At 35.3% G+C, this 24,514-nt stretch overlaps 1 protein-coding gene across 2 annotated transcripts in view; it reads left to right on the forward strand.

Annotated features, from left to right (window-relative positions):
* Positions 1-24,514, forward strand: part of MRPS9 (mitochondrial ribosomal protein S9) — a 39,915-nt gene that overhangs the window by 6,889 nt on the left and 8,512 nt on the right. For both annotated transcript variants that reach the window (XM_075738824.1, XM_075738813.1), the window contains exons 2-7: positions 1,692-1,871; positions 10,343-10,405; positions 10,496-10,526; positions 12,817-12,896; positions 19,290-19,372; positions 22,076-22,151. In XM_075738824.1, the coding sequence (XP_075594939.1) occupies positions 1,692-1,871; positions 10,343-10,405; positions 10,496-10,526; positions 12,817-12,896; positions 19,290-19,372; positions 22,076-22,151 (513 nt within the window). The remainder of the gene's footprint in view (positions 1-1,691; positions 1,872-10,342; positions 10,406-10,495; positions 10,527-12,816; positions 12,897-19,289; positions 19,373-22,075; positions 22,152-24,514) is intronic.

Below are 24,514 nucleotides of genomic sequence, written 5' to 3' on the forward strand. Positions count from 1 at the left end.
TGTTTGTATCATTGTGGTTATAAATGGGTTTGAATATTACTGTTGTATTTGTATTAGTTACAGGAAGATAGCAAGTATTTTATGTTATTCATATTAGATTAACTCAGAATGGTAAAATCTGTCAAAATGGTCAGCATGTCTAAACTGTGATCTTGAGAAGACAATTCTTGTGAGTAGGAGAACATTTAATCATTTAAAATACTAGCTTTATTCTGTTCCTCATAATAAGAACCCTAACTAGCTCACTTCATTGTGCATGTTTGGGTTTTAATATTTGGCTAAAAGCAGACTGAGGCTGCAGCTCCAGGAGCAGCAGAGGCAATTTAATAATTTGCTCAAAGAAATGAAGGTAGAGAGAGGACTCCCCCTCTTCTTCCTTGCTCCTGGTTGTGCAGTTCAGCTACTTTCTCATGTCAACTTTGGCCCTTTTCAGTCTTCTCTGAATTGCTTGGATTTGCCAGCTCTGCAGAGAACTGCCCGCTTGTTAGGCGGAAGCAGAAGTTAGTGTTCTGCCACGTTTAGGGAGCTGAGCTGGCTTGTGGAAGAGTCCGAGTGCCAGAGCTGGCACTGGAGGAAAGAATGGGAGCAGGGGTGGGCTGTGAGGTGGGCTCGCTTTGCCTTGTGAAACTGCACTGTCTGCTCACAAAGCCAAGCCGTGGCATGCTGAAGGGGCTAGAGAGAAGTGTTTCAGGGTACTGTCTGCTGAACAGAACTGGGCATTTTTCTGATTCAGAAGTGATTCTTTTTCTGTCTTTGCTTTTCTGTCCCACATGCTCTTTTTTCTTTTCTTGTGGATCCCTCCCTCCCTCTGCCCACAGAAGACCACACAAACAATCAGTTCTCATTCAGTTTGTGGCATAATTAAGCTGCAGAGGACTTTAATACTAATGTTGGAGAGACAAAATAGTGCGTAATGTTGGCACTAGACCAGAATTGGGACATTACAGCTCTGTCAGCGAAGCTCTTGTTCGTCTGGCAGACAGCTTGGTTGAAATCAATCATCTTAACTACTGATTGTCTTGATAGAAGAAAACCCAAACCCGTATCCCACAAAGATCAAAAGATAACTGTCCCGAGTTATGACTTCTGAGCTGGAGCGATGCTCAGTAGTGTTTGCTGGTGACAACTACCCTACTAGTTTTCTGATTATTCTGAGACAGTGAAAGAGCTTAAAAACCATTCTGGCACTGTGAACAAGGGAGCTCCATAGCCTTTCCAGTATTTGTATTTAGCAGTATTTGTGCAGCCACATGCTTTTGAAAGCCACGAGAGTGCTGCCCTGCAGATTCTTTTCATACTTCGGTATGGGATGCCTTTAGGTGAAGGCAAAACCTGCTTATTTACTCATCGATTTTTATTTTCTTTTAAGACTGCATCTGTTGATTAGTGCTGTGTGTTGCTTTTGCGGGATGTTCCTGACATATGATACTACAGAAAAATCCATCAGAAAAATCTTCTGAATTAATTGTAATGTGTGAAAATGTTCAACTTTTAGAATGTGTTTATCTGTTTATAGCATTAAATAATTGGAAGAAAGTTGTTTCATGAGTAATGCTGCTTTTTCTAACTTACTACAATAACATGTTGAATCTTGTTATAGGTATGAATGGCTTGTTATACTACTCATTTTATTTAGAACTCACTGTGTCAAAAATATAAAATAAATCTCTCACTTTTCTTCTTTTTGTTAGACGTTAAGGCTAATCTATACCACTACAGCAGTGCAGAGGAAAAATGTAGGAGCCTCAGGACCTGAGAAGTACACGGAGGCATTTATTAAAAAACAGATTGAAGAGTTCAACCTAGGAAAGAGACATTTAGCCAACATGATGGGAGAAGATCCAGAAACTTTTACCCAAGAGGATATTGATGTAAGTACAGTTGCTCTGTTGGAGAAGTAATTTACCGTAGAGTTTCAGATATTGAAAGCACTTTACTTCAGCATGAGCCCCTCAGCTCTCTGTGAATTTTAATCAAACTGTCAGAATAAGAAAGAACACTACTATACATTGCAAACATTGCAACTGTGACTGTGAATAGAGATTCTACCCCTGCTACCATGTGAGGTCAGACATCACAGTATAGAGCTGTATACCATATCTTGCTAAAGCACAGTAGGTTCTTTTTAAAAGTACTAATGGATAATCCCCTTGATCTGAGGTTGTAAGAGGCACTGTAAAGGTTTATGTAGCACTTCGAAACGTTTACCCACAATTTGACCTGCTGTGTATATTTAGGTCAGGTTTTCTTGTACGATATTGTGGTTGCTGGTAATGCAAATTAAATTTTATAGGATGTTTTACAACTAACACTCTGATTTAGCTTTGGGATTTTAATATAGACATGAATTTAAGCTCATATCAGTAGCTTCAAACATACTATTTTATTGCCATTCCCTCTGACAACTGACAGATGGGTGGCCTCCTCTTTCTCTGTGTCATTTCGGCTCATGTATAGATACGCTCCCTTTCACTCAGAAAAAATGTTTTGTTGCATGGATTTATTTTTTTTTTAAAATGTCCCACCTGGTCTTCAGTTCCGTCGTTTCTGTCTTATTTTGTCACACATCAGAGGTAGGGAGGAGAAATGTCATTTGGTGACATTCACTCTCAGGTGAAGCTGTATGAAGTCTCATGGCTGAAGCTTTCTTTACACAGCAGCAGCACTGTTGCTATAGCCATGGCAGCACAGTATATCAGCAGAGCCCTTAGGGTAGACATAGTAATGTGGTACATGCCAAAAGAGAGGTGTGTGTGGTTTAGTTTTTTCTGGGCGAGGAGATTGTTTGTTGCCTCTCTCAGTGGCAAAATTCTGTCAGCATAGCTGTGTCCACATAAGAGGTCTTGACAGCATGCTTGTGCCAAGAAAGAACTACATCTATAGGTGGTGATACAAGCTGATTTCAAAGACATCTGACAGGTTTCAAAACTAAGTTCTGAAAATAGACAGCAAAGTAGAGAAGAGACACACGGTTAATGGCCTGCTGAGAAAAAGGCTGAAATGAGACTTGAGTTTTATTGGGTATCAGAAAATCCATAAGGGAAGCTTGACTTCAAGTCACAAATCTGGAGGAAGTCAAGCTCTATGAGTACAAAGCTATGCACCAATACTGTAACAACTTTAATTCAGAATCATAGATATCGCTTTGCTCTTCTACAGACAAATGCCAATGCAGAGACCCTTCCAGTTTCAGTGTAGAGTGGATAAGGTCCTGTCAACTGTAAAAGTGTTCATGGAGGCATCTGTATCAGCAGTAATAGCAGACTGGTTCTTTACATTGGCTTTATTATTTTTGTACAGGCTACAAAATTTCCTTTGCCTGTATTTTTCAGATCTTCACCTTTAATGACCTTTACGTTTTTGAGTTACTTTCTTGTAAAGTATTCATGCACACACCTGCCACCAGAATACCTCCCATGTTAGTGCAGTATGATGATGATCCTAATAGTTCAGTTTGTTTGCCCAAAAGGTTAATGGTAGGAGAATGCATTAATCTGCAGTCTGGCTTCCTTCCTTGATAGGGTGTAGGGGTGAAGGCTTACAGACAGCAAGACTGCAAGAAATGGAAAGTGACCATATCAGAAGTGATTTCTTCTTTATGAATCCACAGCACTATAATCATTTGCACAAAATTAACTAAGCTCCATCAATAGTAAAAGCAGATTCATTCTGGAAATTAGCTTTTACAAATGCAGTGCAGGTGACAAGTATGGGACTGCTTTGCAGACTCCGTTTCTGAAAAGATGGAGAAATGGAGCCAAAAGAGTAGTGTTTTGGTGATACCAAGTATCTGTGGTACATGTTTGATTTCTTCATATTCCATCAGGTATTGGGAAATACTTAGAGTGTGTAATAGTGTCTGCTATGCATAATTAAATTTCTGTTACAAAAATATAAAAGCTGCTTAAGCACTGGCAGGAGAATTATCAAGCTTTACATTTCGAACGGTAATAATTCTTTCTGATGAGTGCTTATATACCTCCATGTCTTCTACTATTAATCAGTCTGTGCAGTGTATTTCAAAAGTAGACATCATAGGATTCTGCCCTTCACTGGAATTTTACGTATAGTTTAATAAAAGATAAACCTTGTGAAGTTTTAAACACGAAAATAAGTTGACTTACTTGCTAATCCTTCTGGATGTTGTGGAAGCAGAATTGCCTCTTACTGATGCTTTTATTTAGGAATGAAAAGTTAAGCTGTGCATTACAACTGTATTTCTGGAGGAGAAAAAAACGCAGCAAATTGATATATAACTCTGCAGAAGTCTACCAATTGCTTTTTAATTGGTATTGTAGACCTCACTCTGAAGCTAGGATGTTTTATTCTCCTATGTGTGAATATGTGCTATGAAGTTTTTCTAATTGATTTGCTTTGCCCATTCCATTTGATGTATCATTTTTCACAATATTTCATAATTTGTGCTCATTTCTAATGAACAGAGTCGTTAGGACAGGCATGTCTAAGTACAACTGACAGCTAACATTAGGTGCCAGATGCAGTTTATAAAGCTATGTAGAACTGCAGAGAACAGTTTAAATAAATTAGCACCTGTACATTAGTCTCACTTGCTGGTAATTTATAAGCGAATCAGTAGAGATGACATTTAGGTAAGTCATTGATCAAGTTAACAGCTGCATACCCACTGCCCAGCTGGGATACCTAATTAATAGAGATTGCAGTCCTGACCTAGTGCTTTTCCCCGATTGAGTCTGTAATCCTTTTATTTTGTGATTTAACTAACTTATGGTTGTAGTAAACAGCCCACCTTCATTTTCCACTGTCAGTTCTATGATATTCTACTTTAAAGCCCGGAAATCTAAGTAAGATTAATATAAGAAAATTGTATTAATCTTCATGACCTATTTATATGCCAGTATTTTTATTATTCAGTTTTATGCAGTCAGTAAATGCTCTTGCAGATATGAGCTCATCATAAAGCAATAGTCTTTCCCCATAAGAGTTAGTAAAACTCAAAAGCTAGAGATCTGTGTTCTTTTTCTCTTGTTGTCTGCCTATTGACCTAATAGATTGTTGTCAAGCAGATGGAATAATTCGAATCTAAAATATACGTTTATCTTCACTAGCATATATATTGTAAGGTTGTTAACTATGAAAATATTAAATGTGTAAAAACTTCATTCCTTATAGGGTATAGTTTCTTTCAATGAATTAAGACTTCTTTTAATAAAAACAGGTTGTATTCAGTTGCTTATAAAAAAGTGGCTCAGCACATCTGATTTCTAAATAACATTCCAATTTTAGCAACACAAAGTTTTAGAAATGAGTGAATGTTGGCATATGTGAAATGTCAAAAACATTATTTGGAACAAAATGCGTTTCTGAACTTTGTCTGCAAGTAGAGTGTGTTGTCTAGCATTATCCTTATAAGAAATATTGGATTTTGTATTGTTTTATAAATAGTTGAAGCTAGAATGTTTTCTTCTAGTTTTTTTTTTCCGGTGGAGCCAAACTCTGCATTGATATTTTCTTACTTCTGTATCAAAGTCCATCTGAACTGAAGACTGCTGTATTTTTTTTTCTTTTTTAGTATTGTTCAGTGTTTTGACAAGTTGTAATGAAGATAGAAATTATGACTGTTTCTTTCAACAGGTTTTTGGCTTTTTATTTTTCTCAGCAAGCTCTGGACAAGACAGTAATTTTTGTTTTGAAAATGATTAGTTAGTGTAAAAATAATGTAATATGAAAAGAAGGTGGGTTTTTTTCCATATAATGCTAGTGGGTGGTTGTGGTGTGGGGTTTTTTTTGGGTTTTTTTTTTTTTTTAATTGATGAGGCTAAAATGATATATCACTGTGAACTTGAAATTTCTTTTTGTCCAAGCTAGAATTCAGCTTTAGATAAATAGTGACAAATGATCGGAGTGGTTTTAATACATTTCAGTAGTTAGTTGTTAGAGGAGGATTTTGTTTTACAAGGTAAACTTAGGTGTGTCACTGATTTTTTTTTCTTTTTTTTTTTCCCCTGGTTAACCTGTTCTGTCTTGTTAAATGAAAAAAAACTATTTCAGAGTTAACATTTCACATCCCATTTTTGTTTCATTCATTCCTGATTCTACCCCAAATATTCTGCATTTTGGATGCTGAAAACTTTTAAAGAATACTGCTAGTGTTGTTAGCAGGAAAAACAGCTGTTCTAGCAAACATCTCAGTCTGAAAAATGCTGAAGTACAGTGGCTAAATAATGTGATTCAAGAGTCAGGGTTTCAGAAGGGAAGTGGCTCTCATGTGATCAAGTTGAGGAGTAGAAGCTGAAACAGCTATTGCTCAGGTGTGTCATTAAAACGTTGCAGCATGAAGTGTCACTTCTCACCTCAGTGTTTTGCGTATATTTAAAAAGGAATGAGCTGGATTCGTGAGCCCTCTGCTAAAAATGGATGCTGCTGCAAGGGAACATCAGGGTGGAGGTTTTTGGATTTTTATTTTTTTTCTTCTTCTTTCCTTGTTTTCTACAAAATAACTTTTCTCACTGGATGTTACTTAGATAACTGTCTTTGCAGGTGATTTGAGCAATGCAGATTAGTGAAATGTTTTAGTTTTGAGCTGTAGATTCAACAAAAGTGTGGGAAGACGCTTGGGCAAGATCAATTTGCCCTGCCAAACCTCTCCTATTTCTGGCAGGTTATTTAAGGACTGAACTGTCTCAGTCTCTTTCCCCTATCCCAGTATGACTCGGGCAACTCTGTTTGAATTAAAGTATTAAATTCTCAACTTCTCAAGACATTAAAAAAAAATAAAAATAAAGTAACCCTTACTGACCCAGCTGAACTTATTTGATTCAGAGTTAGTCTCTGACATTTGAGAGAGTGAGCAAACAAAACTTCTTGGCTTGTAGATGGAGAGGAAGGGAAGGAGGATGAGAAGTCAGCATGTGCAACGTGCACAATAAAGACAGAAACTGCGATCATGGCAGGGATACTGAATTTGCATGACATGCCGTGTGCAGTGCTGGACAGATTATTTAATGAATTGGTTTGCATGTTTGAAGGACTACCAGACATGATTTTTTTAAATAGGTTGTTCTCATTATTCCAACTGGCTTAAATTCAAACTTATAGCTGCAAGTGAAAGACATTGTGGTTTTGTGGGCAGTATATTGAATCATCTGGTCACTCAACATGTGATGATATAACAGGATTCCTTTTAATTTGTGACAGGAATGTTAAGTTTACCAAGGCAGTTTAAGAAATGTCTGATGTAAACCATCTGGTTACTAACATGTATTCATTAGGATCTGCTATTTTTAAAGGTGTGACTACAGGGCATTATTATTTTTTTTTTCTGCATGGATCAATGGTGGGGTTTAAAAACAAACAATTTAAAATCCTGAAAGGAAATGGCTAAAATTTTTTTTAGTAACTCATAGAAGAAGCAGGCTGTACCCATTCCACCTTCTTCCAGTAGTTTATGTAATTATTTTTGGAAACACCATTGTGTTACTAGATACCAGGATTTTCAGTTTTGCTTCTGCTGAAAATAATTATTAATATTTCCTTTTTAGAAAGACAGTGGCAACATTGTGATTTAACATACAGAATTGTGAAGTAGCAGCCTAGAACCTGTGAAGGCTAGAGTGGGGTGGATGAATCTTCTGTAGTTGAAATGATGACCTGAAGAAAGTAGTTCTTGGTCATATTCAGCACATTTCCTTTCTCATCTAGAGTTCAAGTCAAATGAAGCACTAGAAGAAGGATATGAGCCATGACCCTTAAGCTGAAAACCCCTCCTGGAATGGAAAGCTGCAGTTAAATCTAAAAGCTTTCTTGGGAACTTTACTGCTAGCATTTAAACCTTGATTGTAAAGTTTTAAGAGGGACGTTCACCTGCTTTTTGTATGTTCAGGAAAATGCAGAATGTGCAGTGAAGTCTCTACAAAATTTTGACTTGAGACATGGAGATTTCTGAAAGGAGGCCTGTGTTCCAAATCTGAAGACATTGTCAAAAGATTTCAGGAAAGTATTTCGTGGGGTTTTTTTATGTGCTCCAGCTGCATTCTCTCATTCCTGAGGTTGATCCACCGTTTTATTTTAATGCTAGTACACATGGGTATTGAGAATTACAGTTTTTCTGAAATACCCCTTTTCTATGAAACAGAAACATTTGCATAGACAAAATCAGCTTCTATATATGAAGCTTCCAAGATTTGTTATGTAGTTGCTAGAAGTACAGTCTGAGGACACAGCTATTTAAAATTAAGAAGAAATTTTTGAACAGAGTTGAACTGTAGTCTGTTGCATCTCAGGATAGTTCCTAATGGGATGTAAAGACAAATACCCCATCCTTGATTACATTTCCATAAAAAGGGTGAAGGTAGGAAGATTCTATTTCTTTCTACTTTAGAACAACAAAAAAGCCAACTTATTAAGTGGGCTATTATTCTCTGACTTGTGTGGGGAGCTGAAAGTAGATGTTAGGATTTCTTAATGCAGGGTTTGTTTATGCTTTAGTGGGAAAGACACGAGGATACACTCAAGCAATATAAAATAAACTTTCTAGAAGTAAAAGGTCTCAGATGGCAGTCACTCTCTTCATTATAAATGTTAAATTGTTATGTTTGACATTTATTAAGGTGTCATAGTTACAGTAACTGTTTTGACTGAGATTCTGGAAATGCTTGTATAAAGACTACGTCTTAAGTACACACACAGTCATCGTGTAATAAATTATTTTAATATATTATATAAGGTGTTTGTTTAACATCATTTGGCTCACAGCAGATTTCTCTATTGTCATCATAATTAATCCCCATTTGTTCATAAATAGGTGTTCACCTACTGTGTGTATGCATAAAATGCCCATTGACTAACAAATGGGAATACAGTAGTCACTAAGAGAAACAAAATTACCATTTCATAAAATCAAGTTAAGCCTTTTGTTTGCTTCAGAATTCTCAAAATTTCTGTTCAGAATGCCGGTAGGGGATTAATGAAAGTAATAGGTTAGGTCTTATTACACTCCATGCATATTAAATCAGTTGAAGCACTGACAAACCACTCCATGTCCATGGAAAAAATTAGCAGCAAGTCGTAGCCCTGAGGTAGCCTAAGCAACAAAGAGCCATGCTTCTTAAGAGAAGATTTTAAACTCTGATTTTTGTTGTAATTCTTCTTTTCCGTACTCTTTGATGGAAGTATAAATGAGACCACTGCCAGAGGGATTTATTTGGTTAGTCCATGTTACTGTACAAGCATGAGATTTCTATGTCAAGCTCTACTACCCACTGTCTGAAGTTGGCTACACTGGCCAGACCCCTGCATCTGGGTTTTTTTGATGGCTACCATTTTCTGGTTTGTTTTTAAAAACAAATGGAAATAAGCAGCTCTCATAAATGCATATTTTTGCTGTATTAAATTATGTTTTAGTCACATTGAAGCAGGAGAGTAAGATGATGTTGGACAGAAATGCGTGTCATTGGGCTCAACCTTGTAAGGTGCTTTGCCTTACATTTTGCCATAATGATTTGGAATATTGGTATATGTACTTTGTTGGAGGCAAATAACACGAACTGTATACATCACATGAATAGTGGTAGATATTAGTTAAGTAAAAGCAAATGATATATCTTGTATTTAGTGAAAACAGTGGTAAACAATGAGTGTGTAATGAATGTCAGACTTTTTTTACATTATTTTAGCAAACCTTTAGGTATCTGAGGAGAAGATAGATGGCTTTTAAGAGTCTTCTCTGAGCAATTAGTTCAAGTTCAGCAAAGGTTGTAGTGATTCACGGTTGTTTCCAAATGCAGTGATCAATGAAATGCTTATTTAGGCTATGTAAAATATCTTCTACTGCCACAACAAACATGCTATTAGACTTGAGGAAATGACATCTGTAGAAACTGGGATTCTAAATGTGTAAAACTTTGCTTTGTCCAGTTGCTTTAAATAAAATTTCCATGCTTGGTCTGTCAGTAAGCACTGTTAACAAACATTGATATTTTCAGAAAGATAAATTAAATGTTATGATTTCCTGTAGAAGTCGCAGCACTTGAAATTTTAGGGGAAAATCACTGTGTATAAAAGTGGTCTTTGCACTTGAGTAGTTCTGGTAAGTTACGATAAATGCATACCATAAAAACTAAACTTTGCAGAACATTCACTTATCCTGATATAGTAAAGTACAGCCTTCAGAATGAGGCTTTATTTTTCCTGAGGAAATGATCTGCTTTTCTTTTCAACGCAGCACATATGCGGCACTCTTTCTTACTGATTTGGTTGCCTACTGTACTATGCTATTTTTCTCTACAAGAAAGTACCTAAGAAGTGTTTCGATAATGCTTTTGTGAAAAAAAATTACATATATGATCTCTTTTTTTGTTTTCAGAAAGCTATTGCCTATCTCTTTCCTTCTGGCTTATTTGACAAACAAGCCAGGCCCATGATGAAGGTAGGATTTTTTTGTTGCATTTCTGAATAACTCTAGCATGATATTTAAGTAACTTTTTCCTTTTGCTGATATTTGTTTGTTTATTTACAGCATCCTACTGAAATTTTTCCAGAGCAGAGGAGTAAGTGTTTATAGATTTTTTCTTTTTTATTATTTTTTCTATGTATTAGAATTTTTGCATATGTAAAATTCCTTATTTTCAGATTTTCTTTTTTCCCCTCTGTTCCTAATAACTGCTAAGACATGAGCAATAAAAGCCTGATCTGATATTTGAGTTTTTAGGATAAAAAGTTCTACTGGATTCTGGAATACAAGAGGTCTTTTCAGACATCTTCTTAACTGACTATAGAGAAATGTTTTTCATTGTTTAAAAATAAACAATGGATAGGGTGACGTGCAGAATCCGTTGAAGTCACGGGAAAACCTTTTGTTGAATTCAGTAGCTTTTTGTCAGAGCTGTCTATCACAGCCATAAAATATTCATTAATACTATTTTAAACCAAAAGTTTTCCTGGTAACTTCATTGCTCTAAAAGCGCAGAAATTACAGCTTTGAAATTGCCAGTGGAAAGAATAGGGAGAGTGGAAACTCTCCCAATCATATCTCAGTTTTGACCCGAAAGTCCTAACTCTGCACTTAACGTCCATACTGTGTCTGGTCTTGCTCCTGAGATGCCATATGAAGTCCCAGTTGTCATTGATATGGTAGTATGTTGGTCAGTGGGAACTTCACTGAAATCACCTAATTAGTTTTGTGTAGAATATTTAAAAGATATGTTAAAACTTGCTGTCCACTTCTGACTCACGTTTAGTATGAACTAGTAGCATGGGTGTGAAATTCTACATTCACTGAGCTATCACGTCTGAAATGGACACTTCTGATTATCAGCAAAAGCTTATCATTTTCCTTCCTTTTACTGTTCCTGGAACTAATTGATACTTGATGTTTTTGGGGCTTTGTGTGTATTTTAGAAAGCTGTCTAAATTATCTGAAATTGTGGAATTTCAGCTTTCAAATGGTATCATGCATTATTTTTTAACTTCACAGTATTGTCAAGTACAAACTAGAAAGCATGAAGGTGAGTTAATCATTATGCAGTTTTAAAATCGAAGGGCTGTTTTATGGAAGAACTAAGCTACTATTCTATATACTTCCAGGACTAAAGAATTTTTTTAAAATGCTAGCTATGTCCTGAGAAGTGTAAGAACTAATTAGTATAAATGGATATCTTTATATTTACTTCTAAAAATAACACTTTCATTAAGTATCTCTTGTAAAGCAGCTTTGTCTTGTCTATGCATTATGTCTTTGATAACTTTGAAGTACAAAAATGTAAATTTATGCTTCAGAATGTTCCCTGAACTGTAATTTCAACAAAATATGCTTTCACAGCTGCGTACGTGGAAATTCACACATTCCACTAGCAGTATGCGTGGGTAAAAGCCCCCTATATTCCTTCTGTTCTAGTAAGTTTTGCGTCCTTCCATTCAACTCCTGCCGTATTATGTCTTTACGTTCCAATGCAGTACATATTGTGCATATTAGGTTCTTGGAGTCTTATCTTGTCTACAGCTTATAGATTGCTTCATTTGAACTTCACTGGATAAAATGGCTGGCAGTTTCTTCACAGTTCAATTTGTAAAAAACCTCTGAGGTTTTTATTTTTGTCACTTCTTTATTTGGAAAAGTTCTTTGTCATGTTATATATATTTAAGCTGATTTTTTTCTGAAGTTGATATTTATTTGTCTTTAAATAACATTTTAAATGAGTAAAACTGGATGTGTTGAATGATATGGAATGTATGTTTTCTTGCTGAGCTAATTATGTAAACTATAGCATAGGTCTTTTGTATTTAAATATCCCAAATGTATTAACATGAACAAGTCCTAAAATCACCCAAGTTCTGAATACAATTGTTACCTGCAAAAGTCAATTGTATGAATACTTAATTTAGTTTAGACATATACTAACAAAAAATTTGCTCTGGGTTTAAAGTACTGTTTTCTGGTGCTGTTAATCATTCATCTTTCACAGTCATTATGTAGATTTCAGTTGTCTCTTCATATGTACTTCTTCCTATTCTAAAATGGATATTTCTATCTGTAATACCAACTATACAGTCTTTGAAAGTTTATTTAAGATGTACACGAGGGATTCTCTCATGTTAAATGCTATTTAGAAATATTATATTTAATATTTGGTTATAATTGCAGATGGAGATTAGTTTTTAACAAGGTAGTCTAAATCATTAGGCTTCCAGACAGGTTGAATACATGTAAAATGTCTTTGTTCCCTGATATTTAAAAAGGTAATCAGTATTATGAAAGAGGTTTATAACTGCAATTAAATACAAGAGGTCTTTTTTTAGTAAGTGTATATTGCTTTCTTGTCTAATCTTGCTTTTCATTAGAAATCCAGTGGGGAGAAGATGGCCGACCACTTCACTTTCTTTTTTATACTGGCAAGCAAGCATATTATTCATTAATGCATGTAAGTATGTTATAATCTGTAAGAAATAATGTTAGCTCCTAGTCAAGTACATGTTATTCTAGAGATGTGTATCAGGAGCTCCCGAGTTTACTCATGTTTTCACGGTAGGCCATAATATCACTACTGAAGCTAAATACAATGTGTATTTTTATGTCACAATATCTGTTATTAGGGGCATTTTTATGTCACATTTACGCAGTCGGCTCTCTTAATAGTTCTTGCTTTAATTTTTGGTTTATTTTACAGTTTTGGCTATGGGCTGGGTTTAAATAGTCTGAACGCTTTACTGTAGGCTGTATCTGCTTAGTGGCATAAGGTTAGTAGTGGACAATGCATATACAACAAAAATGGCTAGTTCTAGGAAAATTCATTGTAGAATAAAAAATAGTTTGGTTTTGGTGTTGGTTTTTTTTTTTTTCCCCCCTTGAAGGGCAAAGCTATAGGAAATGTTATTTGTGCTGACATTTAGTGTGAAGAAAATTTGCATTTAAACTGCTTAATTGATTTTTTTCTAAAACTGTTCCATTCATGCAAACTTAAGGCTTTTTCTGATTGGTATGGTTCCAGGAGTAAAGGATCTGCATCTGTTTACCTTTATGAAAAAAGCTGTATCTAATAGAACATCACTAGACCCTGAGTCTTAACATGGATTATGAGCAGATATTTCATATGTATGACCATCAATGAAGCAAGTAGTATCTACCTCTTTAGAAGACTTTATAGAAAGATGTGCACGTTTCTTACCTGTACTTACAGAAGACAAAAGCATTAGTAACACATGCAGAAATATTTAATTGGACAATTGTGTCAGATTTTGTTTTGTCATTAGGTAGTCTTAAAAATTTATTTCTATGGTTAGTCTGTTGTCAAAAAAAGTACATTTTATGTTATCAAATTCAGTGCACAGCTTTACTGAGTGTAGTGTTTTTATTAGAATTATCTGATATTTATTTGCGTTCTGTGTACCCAAAGGACAAAATCTCCGCTTGTCAGGTACATTTATTTCTTTGGGAGAATAAAAAACACCCTTCCCCTCTTGGTGTGGGTTTTTTTTTTTGGTTTGGGTTTTTTTGTTGTTGTTGTTGTTGACCTTGGGCAAATGAGCTTCTTGCCCTGGCAGAAATGAAATGAATGATAAATGTAGAGTGTGTCTTTGCTGAGTAATGGAGCTGCAGCATAGGCTTTCCACAGAGGTTTTCTCCTGCACAGCCTGAGGCAGCCCGAGGACCCCTGCTGTTCATTTAAATAGGTATGTCAAATCTGCCTCGAAACGCCGCTGGTTTGATCTGTGGTAATATTTGTGAAGGTTCCATATGGACTTGAGCCCCCTGCAGTGCTAAGAAATAATGTACAACGCTTCATGGTGCAGACGCAAATTTTCTCTGAAAAGGGATGCAATGCTGCGTTTTAGCTGTCGGAGAGGATGATGGAGCTGACGCGCTAGGCCTGTCAACTTGTTACACGGATGGGTTGCACGCAGCGAGGCTGTGGAAAATCTGTGCCTTTTAACTTTTCTACTTAATCACGGTTGTAGCATTGCCTTTAGACTGTATGCTACATTAATTCTCTTCCTGCCTTCTGCCTTTCATCCCAAGTTTCACGGAAAAAAGTAAAGCATGCAGGTCTTGTAGAGGAGCCTTATCAAACAGCTGTCATCTGACAAGCCATTTGCATTTGTTTTGGCTGAAACAGAGCAACCCAAGGGCAAGATGTTTTGTTGCATTCCATCATAATGAAGAAATTACAAATTTTACAAGGAGCACAAGTTTATTTTTAGCTCTTCCTAGCAGTTAGGAAGAGTGTGCAAGCTTGCCTTGGAAATCTCTAAAAGAATAGTGTGCATCTTGTTTCAAACAGCATGGCAACCACCTTCAAACAAATCAGTTTGACAAATGCATTTTTCATTAGTATAGAATACTTCAGTATTTGACTGTTTCTAAGTATTTTCATGAAATGGGCTTCTCTAAACTGAAATCTGTTAAGTGAGGTTTAATAGGGCTTTTTTTTTGGTGAGCCAAATGAAAGCTGAAATTTGCATTAAATTCCCAACATTGTTTTAACCTCTTATTAGACTAGTGTGTATTTAAGAAAATGTATTTTTAAGTCTCAAAGCTAATTAATTTGGCTAGGGTCAAAAAAAAAAAAGGTTATATGTTAATACAGTCCAGTGTAAGTCATCAATCCCATTTGAGGATGTCCTTTAAATTGCTACATTAAGACTAATAAATGGATAAACATAATATTTAACTTAAACTTGTACACCATTAATTACTATATAGACTCAGTGGAACTTGAATTTTATTAATTGCTAGTAATATAACTGATCACAGCATTATTTGTTTAGTTAATCCTAATAAATAGTATTATCCACTTACTAAAAATAGTCTATATTTACATGTATTATAACTGCCAATATATATGTTGGTATGACTTGAATATTAAATGAACTTTCATAAAGGATATTTGCTTTACACCCCGTTGTTGTCTTTGTTCTGCCTGTTGAATAAAGTTTAGCTGGAGGGAAAAGGACAATTTTTTTTTTTCTTCTGATACACAAAAGAATGTTTATTGCATGAAACACCATGAAATGTTTGATAGTATATTTGATCATCATTTAACTTAAAAGTTTTTTAGAGTAATGTTATATCTTTGTAATGTGCAGAACAAGACAAAATGATCTCTTCATACCATTCTGTCTAGCTAAACAGTAATTTTGTGTAATTGTGCTTCTTGTACTTCTTTAGAAATATCAGAGGCTGTAGATCTGAGGTAAATGCTCTAACAATAGAGCATTTTAACTTTTAAAAACAAAACTTAAATACCCCGAAGTATATGCTGAAGTCAAAAACACGTAAGAAGCAAAGAAAAATGCAAACTGTCATATAAAATGATGTAGGCTCTGCAGCATATTTTAACCAAAATACTAAAATCAAGATTTTTTTTCACATAAAAATCTCTTCTTCTAGGGTTCCATTTGCTAATTTCTTCCCTAAAATTTTTATGCAGGATAAAATAAGAGTTCTAATTTTTATTTTAAAAGAGAGCATCCTTGTAGAGATCTGAAATTTGATCTCTATTAGAAATGGAAGTGTTTCAGTACGTAGCCAATCTTGTAAAATCAGCTATTTTGATTGTGTAATAGCTGACTTTACAAGACACACAGATGTGTACATTCATGAATTGGACTATTGAATCCTGAAGTGATTAGTAAAATCTTCACCTGCCAGCTTTGAAAAAGCAAGTGTGTCTTCAGAAGCTTTCTTTAGCCCTTGGGGAGTGAAGATTTGTCAGATAAATTATTGGGCATTACATGGGATTCCTGATTTTGCAAAGGCTCATCCGCATACTTTTTTCACCCATGAGTGGTTCTTTTAGTCTGTTGACTTCATCTCTATATAGAGATGAAGTTCATGCATTAATTTTTTTTAATACTTAAGACCAAAATTTTATTTCATAAGAGATGCAAGTCCACTTTCATTGCCAGAAATATGCAGGAAATTATATTTAGTGTTTCTCTAACACTTAGAAGTATTTTAACATACTACTTTTTAATGTCATTTAACTTCATCTCCTATGTTAAGGGTTCTTTGTATGAATGGACATGATTACTGTAATTTAACCAGAACAGTTTAAAGTGATAATTTTAATTCCTAGAAGTACACATTCTTGGAACTTAAACAGGCTGTGGAGTGTTGGTGTTCTTTGGGAACGCCTAGGAAGGGTCCTCAGGAAAATCTTACCATTCCAGCTGTTGTAAAGCTTGCTTTGTAGCTGTAATAATGAATTTCTGAGGCTAAAAAACTGGTGGGTGGTAACCCACGCTTCATTTTATTTGCCTGTGTACACCAGTAGTTTCTGAATAATGATGACAGAATCCTTAAGTCTACCTTTAACTTGTGTCATGTCACCTGAAAATAACCTCAGTTCCTGTTTAGAAGCAGCTCTGACTGTAGTCAGTCTGCTCTAAGGTAACAGCTGTGGTTCCCTCCCCTTCCCCTTTTTTATTTTTTAAAGAACTGTGATACAGTTGTGTTTTTGTTGGGCTCCTGGTTCATGTATTTTTTGCTGCCCATTCCAATAGATAAATGCATATGCCAGAGTGTGGTGAAGATGATGGGTATTTGTGAGAGGCAGACTAAAGGCTCCTTTTGCCAGGTAGGAAGGTGACACTCGGTGCCTTATGAAGGCAAAAGGTAAGCCAAGAGGCTAGCAGTAAAGTGAGGAACCTCCTTATACATTTAGAAGACCTGGTAACCCAGTACTACTTCTGATCATCTAACACCAAAGTATCTTCTTCATGCCTGGTTTGACTTCTTCCAAATGCAGAAACTCATGGAGCTCACAGGAATCTCTAAGCCTGTTCCAGCTGAGCTCTCCCCAGAGAGCTGAGGGGCAGCCACAGCCCTCTTTCCCCTTCTCTTCCCTTCCTCGACAGTCCAGAGCAGAAGCTTCCATACTGATTCTTTTTCATGTCCAACTACAGATGCATAAAAATTGTTTGGTGTCAGGCACATCTCATGCCCTCTAACCCAAACTGTGTCTGCACTTTTCCTCTGGTCAGTAATTTTTGCTCTGAATGGAGCCATTGAGATTATTAGAGTGATATGACATGAATCTTGCCCAACATAGTGCTACCATATGTTGTTATTTTGGCAATCTACGGATATATTTGTGAGGTTCGGAAATATTCGCAAATATGATTTGTTGTGCTCTTTTACGTGGTGTTTCTTTTCTTTGAAGATTAATAGACTTTTTTTAAGTTGAACAAATTTTCCTAGTTCCTATCTGCTACAGTTATCTCTATGAAAAAGAAAGGGTTTCTGAAAGGCATATTTGCTAGAAATATGAGTTCTTATGCTGTCTCTAAGAAAAGTGGACAATTTTGTACTTCAGGATTTTATACCGTGGAGTTTTCCAAAGATATTTTCGTTCTGCTGTGCTGTTAAAAATGTCACCAATGACCTGCATCAAAGACTTCAGTGTATTGTCCCTATTTAAAGGCTTTGAGTGCAGCTCAGATAACAATCTGTTCTTAGTTCATACACTTTAAGTACAAATATTTTTAGTATATGTGGAGGTGTATTTTTATATTAGTGGATAAATCAGCTTGAACAGTAGGTGTTTATAATTAAGGAAGGGTGTGTGTGGGGGTTTAAAATGTAAACTGCTGCAGAAATTTCATTGCATCCTGTTGCAAATCCCAGTATTATGTTAAGAACTAGTATTTTATTGGTTTATTTCTGACAATACTGAGCTGTCTCACATTTCTTTTACTGTTTTTTGTAAGTAATGCAAAGGAAAAACCCCAACCAACCGTTGTTCCTTGTCCCCACTAATTTTTACACTGTAGTTTTTCTCTAGTGTTTGCAGACTCGTATTAATAAGGTATATGAAAGTGATTATAAGCTTTCTTTTTTCAGTTGTTAATGGAAGTAAATTATTTGGCATGTAAGTACTTTGCTGTAGTACATCAATCCTGTTTTGTTTCAATATAATTTGTAATTATTTCTCCAGATACTCCTATTTAACTTGTGATTTGAATCACTGTTGTAATTCAGAGTATTAGATGTTATATTTTAGAACCAAATAGTCTCCAAAAGTTTCTGAACTGGAAAAAACCTGTCAATACTTTATTAAAAGAGTGTTTCTTCTGTAATATTTTTAGTGTGACTTTTTGGAATATTTTTCCTTTTGTTTTTCTGAAGTGGTAAATCACTGTCACAGCATTGGTTGAAAATAATAGCATAGCTAAGCATTTTGAGAAAACCGTTTAAAAAAATACTGACAATTCAGAGTAAGTATATCTGTAACATTTGAAAGAACAGAAATTCTGATTATGGTACCATACAATTTTATGTGTGTCCCTATAGACATGCCTGGGTAGGAGGGAGTTGTGACTGATACAGACCACCAAATAAAGCTAACGCTCTAAATGTACAAAAATCTAAGTACATGAAATGATTTACAATCTTAAATCTTGTCAGTATTTTGAAGAAGTCGAACTAAAATGCAGATGCACTGATGAAATTATTGTGCAGTATGTTTTGGAGTTAGATGCATTATACAAATGTAGTTGCCTTTCTGTATACATTTGAGAATTTTTTTTTACAAGCATATGTAAGAAGGCAACAAACACTGTTGAAGAAAACTAGCAGAATTCAAAATGAATTACTTTGAACAGCATATGAAAATATTATATATACTGTCTAAATGTTTGTTGGTTTAGATTTAACTTGCTATATTTTTTTTTAATTGGCAGAGCTCTGCTCATTTTCTGACCTCTGGATTTTAAGTGTTTGGAGAGTAACACCACATAAACATGTGTTTTAAATAACAAAATTTAAATACTAAACGGGAAAATGCATTTCAGTACTTTTTCCATATATGTTTTAGGAAACATATGAAAAATTGCTGAATGTTCAGAAATATCAAGACGAACTGACAGCTCAAGACCTTCCTCCTAAGAAGGAGAAAAAGTAAGCTTCCAATTAGAACGAATATTTATATTAGTTTTCCTAAAATGCTTCAATATGTTGGTTTAGCACTTCTTGTAGTTCGGCATCCTACCAGCCTTTTATTCCACAAACACATTTTCAGACTTTTTCCCTATTCCTTGTCTAATATTTGTATGGTAATTTCAGGTTGAGAAGTCTTACCTGCAGTATGTACGTGCGGAGGGCTCACTTCTCACTCTAAAATAAGGAAACCCTACCTATTTCTCTTGCTCTTTGATCTCTTCCTGCTCTTTTCAATATTCTTTCCTGTATAAAAATTCTGAAGCGTGATTTGAAAATAAGTAGAGAATATCCAGGATTGTGTGTTGCTGTATGTGAAATTTTCTAATTATTTCTTTTTTTAAAGGTTTTGAAAAAGGAGGTAAATTCTTTATAAGACAATAAGGCCTTTTAAAATACCAAATGAGTGGCTTATCTGTTGGAAAAATCCTAAGGCCTTAAGCTAAGCTTTTTAATAGTCTTTCGTTAATTACAGTTCTTGAATACTTTTGCTTAGCAGCATTTAACTTGAAGTATGAAAATACTTAATTTCACTGTTTTTCTTCTAATGGCTTTGAACAGCTAAGTCATGAAAAACTATAGTAATTTCAGAAAAGTTTATTTGGTTGGATTTGTTTAAATATCAACATTATTAGTAATTCAACTTAGTTTCTCTTCTTTTTCCTCTTTAACTTTTCTGGTAGGCACCATAAGCTCTTCAGCTAATTAGCCACTGGACAGAAAAGATATGTGTCAACCAGAAGAAGCTATGGGAGATGCTACAGTTGTTATTTTCTTTACGCATACAGTCAGGGTTGTCTTTGAAATGGGTCTGTGTTTTAAGAACTGTTTGCTTCTCTTAGGCTATATTCTTGATTTTCTGTTTCGAGATATTTTTTTGCAAGGATTTTATGATACATTAAAATATTAAATGAAGCAAGTCTTTAAAAGAAATGGATACAGCTAGGAAGTTTTGATTTTTGGCATTTACTGCTTTTCTGTATGGTTACTTTTTCACTGTCCAAGTTGGTTTTATCTCTGTTCTTTCTGTGTATTTTCTAGCCAGATTTATATGCTGTTCCAGTTGCACATCATGTTGGTTTGTCATTTCTTAATTACAGCCATTTGTTATTTATGTTAGGAAGAGAAAGGATTAATTTGCTGAGATTATTTCAATTTCTTAAATAACAGAAGTTCATGTTTCTTCATGATATAAATAGTGTCCTATGACCCACAGAATGTTTTATCATGTTAGCTTCTGAGCAGACAAGAGAACAAATGAATTTAGTTTCTGGTGTTTGCTGTTGAAAAATAACCTGACTCCTTACAGAGCTCAGTCAGTGGATTTACTGATGTGAAAAATGATCTCAAGCTAGTCAGAGTTGAAAGGTTTTTTCCCTGTTAGGTTTGTAAAAGCTCAGAGAATTTAAAGGATTTCTGAGACCTTTTTTTTGAGAAGGATTTTCCACCCTGGATATGGTACTTCCTCTGAGATTAACCTGGATAATTTATCTCCGAAGCATAGGTAGAGGATGGGTGGGAATGGCTGTTTGTTTCCCCCTCTTCTAGAAAATAATCTATTGTGGATGTGTTCTGTAATATTAACTGTAGGGTTAGGATCTGATCTTGAATTACTTAAAGTTTATAGCTTTTCATATGTAAAAAAATTCATTGACTTCACTGGAAGTAGCAATATGTAAATGTAAGTGTATACTTGAGTCTGTCAGGATTGGAAACTTAAAAATTACTGTTAAAATCAGCATTGTTTCTAAATAAATGTTTCTCATGCCCTGACTCAGAAAAGCATTTAAATACATACTTAAGAAGAAGTACTACTTAAAATCACCTTCAGAAGGAGTGCTTTTCTGAATCACAGCTTCCTTAATGCTGCTGAAAACACTCATTAAGATTGTTTCTAAAAAACCTAAGGAGGTAGAAAGTGGTTGCAGCTTTGCCTTAAATTTACCTGATAACACTGGCATGTATATTTATGGTAGCTTTTTGTTTTGTTGGTTGCTTCGTATCATATATATTTCACAAAGATTAATTTCAAGCATTGTTTTTTTTCTTTGTGCTTATGTCTCTGTATGAGGCTGTTTTCTTAAAAATTTCTGCTTTTGCTATCATCAGTGCAGTTTCTGTGCTGAGCAGGTCAAGATTACACAGTAGATAAAATACAGGGTGTCATTGCTGCATTAGTACTTTGACAATGCTTACTGCTAGTGGAGTTTTTTGTATTGATCAGAAAAGTAAAGACCAGAGACAAAATTCTGTTACTTTAGAATTTGATTTTTAACATTCTGCCTCTTAATTTTGTTGTTTGCTGCTCTTAAAACAAACTTCCTAGCAGCAGGCTTTTAAAACGAAGTCCTAAGTTGTGAGGAAGATAGCTTACTATTGCAGTATTATTCTAGCTCAATCTCAGACTTCAATAATATGAATAATGTATAACTGATACTTGTAATTTTCATGTGGCTAATTCAATACGTGAAGTTACCACCCCTTTCAAAAGACCTTTCAAAATCAACATAGGCCTTCTCATGTTTACTATAGGAATGTGATCTGGATTCATTTATAATGGAAAATGTATTTCTGAACGAAGACTGACTGTATGTGTGGTCCTTTGTGATGTAACTCTAATTGCATGGTTAATTAAAGGGAGAATATATGTGATATTTTAAACAGAAACCTGGCTGGCAGCAGATGGCTGACTAAGATTGAATTGGAAGAAATGTTGTTAGAAAAACTGTCAGATGATGATGTAAGTAATTAATCTTTCTAATCTTAAGGAGGCTTGTGTCTTAAAAATACAGACTCTGGGTGCATTTTTGGATACTGAAAAGGTACTGTGTAGAAGCAGGTGCTCTTTAGAAGAATTTTCTTCCTTCTCATAAAGTCTATATGTGCTCACAGCACTATCACATTCATGTTGTCTTGGAAAGTGCCCTGTGTCACGTTTTTTATCTAGCACAGTACAGAACTATTAAGGGTTTTCCATTGTTACTAACATAGTTTCGTTTTTCTCCTGATAATGTTGTGAGGCTTAGAGCACTTGTTCCTTGTCATCTAATTATGTAGTCAGGAATGGAGTATAGTAACACTTTATAATAGAAATAAATAGTCATTTATTCTAGTTACAGATGAAAACTGGACAGGGCTAGAACCTCTGTTGCCTTTTGTAGAGAAGGGGTAGATGTTGAAGATGGGAGGCACGATGGATTTGTGTAATGGTAAACCTGCACAGAGTTTCTGATTATTTCATCTTCAGAAGGACATGATAATGTTAGAAAAATCACAGAGAAGGCTGATCAGAAATAAGGAGTCCTTTTTCTTAGTGATTGGCTGCAGAATCAAATATCAGAAACAAGATACAAAGCTACATAGATCCATGGTCTGATACAGATACCTCTCATTACATTTTCCTTGATATGAATAAGGTGGGAGAGAGGAGGGTTTCGCAGTTTCCCCAGTACCTGCAAACCGTATCACTGTCTATATTTGCAGTCCTTCTTTACGTGTATCTCTGGGAGTAAGACTGTTCATCCTGATAGTTGTACACTTTTTTATCACTCAGAGCTTTTTCCTACAGTCCCCTAAATAGCATTAGCAGGTTAAGTCTGTGTGGCCAGCTTCAGTTTTCTTTTGGAAGTTTAAGCTTGAATGTGATAGTACCAGAGAATATAATGCTCTTTGCCTGATCATTCCAAGTATTTTCTCACCTAGAAACAGCGTTCTTCAATCTCTTCTGTCCTGTGGACAGCATCATTGCAAAAGTAGCATAGCAGCAGTAAACATGCCCTTTGCTTGCTCGTCTTCCAGCACAGTAACGTGTGGTGGCTTCCTTGTCTATGCGCGATGTGAAAAGGTCTCGAGCGGATTGTGGTCTGTAAGCATAAGTTAGAAATCACAGTTGTAAATTCTCCATCCTGGTATACCCAGGAGACTTCCTCTATCTTGCTTGCGGTGGAAGCAGTTACGACTTCAGTGTTTGCAGTAGCTCCTGCGTTTGGGATGGCTGTTTTTCCTCTGAGTGCCAGCAGCTGGTCTAGTTGTACAACCAGTTTGGTGTTATTCACTGCCTGCTTTTTGTACATGCAACATCTGTAAAAGTAGACTGCAGTAAGCAGAAAACCCAAATGCAACCAAACCCCAAAACCTTTTACATACTCGCCTCTTGCATGTAAAACCACAAAGCCTCAGCCTATAGGAACAAACATTGTTTACATGTATTTGAAATGTCTTTGTATGAGCTTCCAGTCTTACCTGCTCAAATTCTTATATTTTGCCATTGCAACAAAATTTTCTGTGGTGTTTGCATTATTAGAGAAAATCAGAGCTATTGAGATTTTTTTTTCCTTTGCACTCTGCAAATGAAAACTGTTGGAAACGTTCTTCATCTATAGCCTCTGTAATTTTAAAATTTTTGTATTTTTATATTTCTGCTCTTGAAAGGCTTTACCACACACCTGTGTCATAACATTAAACAGAAGTAGCTAAGTGATGTCAGAATTCCAGGAACTATTGCTAGGTTACAAGTAAAGTATTAATTTTGTGCAGAAGACTCTGGTAACAGAGAGAAGAAAAAATACTTTTAATAACAGCTTGTAAGTAAAGAATACTTCAAAGATAAGGTTATGATATCTATATGAAAAAGTCGTTATACATGATAGCATACCTTTATATGCAGTGACTGGCTGTCTAGTGCTCCTGCCAGTTACACTTCATACCAGGACATCCCAGCTTTTAGCACAAATGGGTTAACACAATGGTGTTTACTCTTTAATCACATGTTGAAGAACTTTGGAGGGGGGTGTAAGGGGGAAGGAGAACCACACAGTAGCAAAAGATAATTTATTTCAAGAGGTTGCCCTTTAAGTCAAGTATCTCTTGAATTTTTAAATAGCTTGATTGTTCGGTTTTAAAGGAAATCATAAACATTAAAGTGACTCAGCTTGAACAGCCAGAGATAGATAGATAGGTATTTCCTGTATATATTATAAAATATAATCATTTAAGAGGTTCAGTTTTGTGAAATAAAATTATTTCCAAGTCAATCAACATGCTGACTTACTGAAAATGAGGTGAAAATCTTTTCCTTTTGCCATTTTAATAAAACAATAATAA

This window comes from Balearica regulorum, chromosome 1 (assembly GCF_011004875.1).
Source record: "Balearica regulorum gibbericeps isolate bBalReg1 chromosome 1, bBalReg1.pri, whole genome shotgun sequence".
Classification (NCBI taxonomy): Eukaryota; Metazoa; Chordata; class Aves; order Gruiformes; family Gruidae; genus Balearica; species Balearica regulorum.